Below are 5,560 nucleotides of genomic sequence, written 5' to 3'. Positions count from 1 at the left end.
TGGTGCTCCCGCGGTCGTGATAACAGACAAAGGTACCGCGTTTACAGCCGAGCTGTTGCGCACTGTGCTTACGCTCAGTGGTACAGCGCATAGGAAGACGACAGCTTATCACCCACAAACAAATGGACTTACGGAACGACTGAACAAGACTATCGCCGACATGCTTTGCATGTACGTTGACGTGGAACACAAGAATTGGGACAGGATTTTGCCGTACGTCACATTCGCGTATAATACGGCACGCCAACAAACAACGAAAATGACACCGTTTGCACTGATTCACGGCAGAGACGTAACTACGATGCTTGATGCTATGCTGCCTCATGACGGTGATTCAGAGACGGACGCCGCAGATTTCACTGAGCGCGCCGAGGAAGCAAGACAGCTTGCCCGCGTCAGAATAACTAGCCAGCAAGAACTTGACGCTCAACGGTACAATCTCCGCCATCGATTCGTCACGTTTAAGCCCGGGGAAAGAGTCTGGGTTTGGTTCCCTGTACGACGGCGAGGCCTCTCGGAGAAACTTCTGCGCCGATACTTCGGACCCTACAAGGTTCTGCGCCGCCTTAGCGACGTCACGTACGAAGTCGTCCCTGACGGCTCTTCTTGTTCAAAGCGCCGCCAGCATCTGCCTGAGACAGTGCACGTGGTACGCATGAAGCCGTACTTTTCTGAGTGATGTGACCGCCCACTCGCTAACTGCGCATCGACTGCTACTTCGTGAGCATCGAGACGATGCTCGCTCTGGAGGGAGGGTAATGCCGCGTCCATATTTGTGTCTGTCTATACGCTGGCGACGACAAAGAAGACAACCGGTGCGCTCGAGAGGCGCAGCGGAAAAGACTGAAAAAGAAGACGTTCTTGGCGGCTGCACGCCTTCAGCGCTATCTTGGAGTACGACACGCCGTACGCCTTTCTAAATAAAGCCCCCGTGTTTTATAACCCGCGACAATATACAGCGACTGGCAGATATATGCGGAAGGGAATGTGAGGCTCTAGGACTAGGATATAGTGCAACAAAATGTGGATTGATGGTATTCAATGATCACGAAGACCATGCGGTCTTTATACAGGGCCAAAAAATACCGAGGGTAAGCGAGTACAAGTACCTCCGAGTATGGATAAATGAGGGGGATAGATATATGGAGGTACAAGAGAAAGCATCGGTAGCAAAGGGAAAGAGGAATGCTGCAATTATGAAGCACAGAGCTTTATGGGGGTACAATAGGTACGAGGTGCTTCGAGGGCTGTGGAAGGGTGTGATGGTCCCGGGGCTTACATTTGGGAACTCAGTGGTGTGCATGAAGTCAGAGGTACGATCAGGAATGGATGTAAATTAAAGGACGGTGGGCCGCCTCGCGTTGGGCGCTCACGGGAAGACGACAAATGAGGCTGTAAAGGGTGATATCGGATGGACAGGCTTTGAAGTGCGGGAAGCTCAGAGCAAAATGAGATTCGAACAGAGGCTGAGGAAAATGAAGAAGAGTAGATGGGCTGAGAAGGTTTTCAGGTATTTGTATAGAAAAAGCGTTGACACGCAGTGGAGAAAAAGAACTAGGAGGCTCACCAGTAAATATACGGCTAGCAGTGCGGGCGATATGGCAACAAGGAGCATTAAGCGGAAGGTCAGAGAGGCGGAGAGGACTTATTGGGTGGCAGCGATGGAAAAGAAGCCGGCTCTGAGTAACTACCGAAAGGGAAAAAACGAAATAAGGAGGGAAAGGTTTTATGATAATTCAAGGGGAAGTGCTTTACTGTTTGAAGCAAGGTCGGGCTGCCTTAGAACGCGTAGTTATAAAGCGAGATTCAGTAACGAAGAAGAACAATGTACATGCTGCGGGGGAACTAAGGAAACGATGGAACATGTACTGATTGAATGTGGCGATATTCACCCAGGTATACGTGTGGACACGAGTCTACATGAAGCCTTGGGTTTTAGGGACAACAATGGAAAGCTGAACACGTCCGCGATAGAAATAAGTAAGAGACGATTAGAGTATTGGTGGCAGAAAAGTAGAGATAAAGAACAAAAATAAATAATGGGGGAAAAATAAGGTCATTCTGCCTTAAGAGGCAGAGAGATAGACCGTCAATTTATATTTTTTGGTATATTAACATAGATTTAATCAATGTAGATAAGGTATCAGGCCAACATGAAACAAAGAAGCTTTTTTTTTTCGAGCCTGGTGGCAGACATGTCACCGCCCCGTTACAAAGGGGACGCTCATAGCATCCATCCATCCATCCTTCATGATGACGTCACTCGCACGTGACTGACGTAATAAAAGGCAATCGCTCTTGACTGCTTCCTCTTTCGCAGCGAGTCACCGGACGGAGCAGGTGGCTGTAGACAGTAGACGAACAAAATAAAAGAACAAAATAAAAGTTGATTTGTATATACGCACACAGTCTCACGTCTTTCTTGATGTAATGGGCGAAATTTCACGGGAGGGTTACGGTTTTACCGATGATCTCCCCCTCTCCAGCTTCGCCCACTTATCATCATTCATTCCGTGGATATGGCGTGATTTTTTTATGATTTATTTCATAAAGATGATGATTTATTGCTCACAACCAACGACACCGATGGCGACACCGGAATTTCTTCGGAACGAGCTCTTTAACGCTTTAAAATGCGGGTCGTTCTCAGAGATATTACGGAAAAAACACGACACTACCCTTCGGGCAGCAAGTGACCATGACATAGTCAGCGTAGGATGTAGACCGCTACAGTTCGCGCAACAGTTAGCGATACCATACGGTCGGCGCGGAAAGAAAGCAGTGCATGAATAAGAACATACCAGGTGCAATGTCTTAATTAAGCAAGAAGTTGCTCGCAATGGTAATAGTAAGAATATCCATGGGTTCTTACGTGTGATAACCGCCTTATGATTATGAGGGAGGTCGTAGCGGTAGAGTGCCAATTAATTTGTACCATCTGCGCTTCTTTAAAGTACACTTCAATCGACGAACACTAGTGTTAATGCGCTTGGGCCCCAACGACATGCATCTTTCGTGGAAGCGAATTGAGCCAGTGAATTGAAGGAATATAACCCAGCTCTGGCAACCAATACGTGAAGAGTTCTTCTAGTCTCGCGAAATTCTACATAGCATTTGCCGCCCACGCGCTTTTGTTCATTGAACACACACGGAAGATTGATCGCAATAAGCGAAATTTTACCGTCACATAGCCAACGATATACATTATGTGAAAGCCGCGCGAAAAACATAGACAAAAGTAGAAACGGCCGACACAAGCGCATACTAACAACTGAAAGTTTACTGAAAAAACACAGAATAGGAAGAACAAAAGAACAACGCGGGCAAGATTAAACAGCAGACAAGAACTGCATGTGCGCCCTAATTTTTCACCATGTCTAGGGTCAGTGGAAAGAGACCTTATCTTGAATCACTCGTGGATCTATTCGTTGTGCTGTGTCTACACCGAACGAGTATATCTTAATATTTCGTGAAGACTTCTGTTCTGCAAGGTTTTTGTTGTCAGCGTAAACAGATATTTTGAATTGATAAACAATTACGTGAAGCATCGATCGCCACAAGTCACGTGTGACCAGTGGCCTCATCTGCACCCGCGTTGTAGGATTACTGGGGTCATGAACAATCGCTTCTTCTATGAGCAGTGCTACAAGGCACGTACAGAGATTAGATTTATAGTGATACTAAAATGTGCGTAACCGACTTGAAACGCCATGTATATATCTTCTTCAACCATGAAGCGCATTTCATTCGTTGCGCACACGACAGAACATCGCATAGGTGAAGCGCATACGAGCTTTACGGACACTTGCCTTCGTATCTCGTTGCACAACCCACGACTTAATGGCTGACGACAAAGAAAGGCGGAAGAAGTCGCCCGAAGGTCGTGAGAAGAAGTCAAAAGGCCGCGACAGCGGTAGCAATGAGGAGGAACCTCAGCGTTCGCCGACAATGGACGCGACTACTTCTACGCGCGCTCAGCGGGCCTCACGGTCGACTGGGACCCAGCGTGCTTCTTCGAAGTCACCTTCAAGTTCCTCTAGGTCGTCATCGAAATCGCCGATGCGGCAAGTAGGAACAGCCGTGCTCGACGCGCTCAAACGAACGCCGTCGCCTCTTGAGTTGTGCTGCAGGACCTCGTCCCAGAAGCAGGAAGCGGACCCCAAGAGGTCGTCCGTGCGCCGAAAGACCTCGTCGCCCTATGAAGCATCGTCGCCTTCGAGCGCTTACTCTCCGGCGCCACTAACGGTTCCAAAGAAGTCGTGTCTTCGCCAGAGGACTCCTTCACCGCAGCACAAGTCTCCTGTTGACTCCCCTCCGCGGTCGGACAATCCAGTGCCTCCAAAAGCGGATCGTGGGACGACGACGCCCTGTGTTGCCGGTTTCGCGGAAGATGCCGGTGGTAGTGAGGCCCGCAGTCCTCCTCGAGTGACGTTTAAGGACGTCAAAGAAGGCCTCATGCCTCCTGATGACACCTTGTTCCGAATGTTTCGTTTCCGTGGTGAAGTGCGGGAACGCATTAGCGTTTCTGATGTCGAAGGAGAAGCGTCAATGGATGCAGCATTGCCGCCCCTACCAACATCGATGCCGTCGCACGGGGAATCGACAGGAAGTTCCGTTGTCGTCGATGTGCATAAGCCTCCGCCAACGCAGCAGACGCCGGGGTCCCCGCACCCCGACCCACCAGGGATTGGTGAAGATATGGAAACGGACGAGGTGGCTGAAGAAGCAAAATAGCGGGCATCGGCGAAAGTGTTATTGCTTCCTGCTGCGGGCATCATTTTGCAGAACTCCCCAAAAAGCCACGATGCCGTATCTGCATTTAGCGCCTGTACTGATTGATGTGCACTGAACATTAGTGCAATCATTCCAGACTTGAATTCTTTGTTCTACGATCAAACAATCGGGATTATACCTTTTTGGTCAGAAATCTTGACTATTGTGTTATTAATCCTCAATACTACCCCTAAAATGACTCTCGCAGCGATTGTTTCTTGCTCTTTTAATGTTTGGAGCAACTAGTTTTGAGGACTATTCGAGGTCGGATTGGGAAATAACATCTACTACGTCATAATAATACTTAGAAGTCGGATGCGCCATTTTCCTACTCATTACGTACAATCGGGAGGACGACAGGTGCTCAGCCACGCCGCAACAATAATGCTGCTAAAACTTACGCAGATGATCAAGTCAGATTTGACATACAAGGCTGTGTGGGTGTGTATAGGTGTTCGAGCCTATATTACGCTTTGTGAAGCTATGTGAACAATAGAAGTACCTGGCGTTAGGGCGTAGTCGGCACACGGACAAGAGAACTAACATGCATGAATCAGAATTGCGGGTATCTCGACGCTGTTTGATAGCGTAATTAAGTAGACGAATGCAGAATCACGTTTCGCATGCGTTCGCGAAAAGTGGATTTATTAGCTTGTATTCGTCAAGGAATAAACAGTTGTAAGTGAGCGCCCGTCCGGTCTGTGTTCCTTCGTGTTCGTGCGGTCACGATTCTGGCGCGAAGTTTACTAGGAAGTTTACTAGAAGATACAAGGAAGGTGCGTATACT

At 48.3% G+C, this 5,560-nt stretch overlaps 1 protein-coding gene across 1 annotated transcript; it reads left to right on the top strand.

Annotated features, from left to right (window-relative positions):
* Positions 1-3,758: 3,758 nt before the first annotated feature.
* Positions 3,759-4,919, top strand: LOC119402907 (serine/arginine repetitive matrix protein 2). The gene has a single exon (XM_037669950.2). The coding sequence runs from the start codon at positions 3,841-3,843 to the stop codon at positions 4,732-4,734; it is 894 nt and encodes a 297-aa protein (XP_037525878.1). The 5' UTR covers positions 3,759-3,840; the 3' UTR covers positions 4,735-4,919.
* Positions 4,920-5,560: the final 641 nt, after the last annotated feature.

Source organism: Rhipicephalus sanguineus, chromosome 8 (genome assembly GCF_013339695.2).
Source record: "Rhipicephalus sanguineus isolate Rsan-2018 chromosome 8, BIME_Rsan_1.4, whole genome shotgun sequence".
Lineage (NCBI taxonomy): Eukaryota > Metazoa > Arthropoda > Arachnida > Ixodida > Ixodidae > Rhipicephalus > Rhipicephalus sanguineus.
This window is presented reverse-complemented; position numbering and strand designations above follow the sequence as displayed.

Coding starts and splice junctions, on each gene's coding strand:
- LOC119402907 (XM_037669950.2), top strand. CDS start 3,841: ATGGCTGACGACAAAGAAAGGCGGAAGAAGTCGCCCGAAGGTCGTGAG.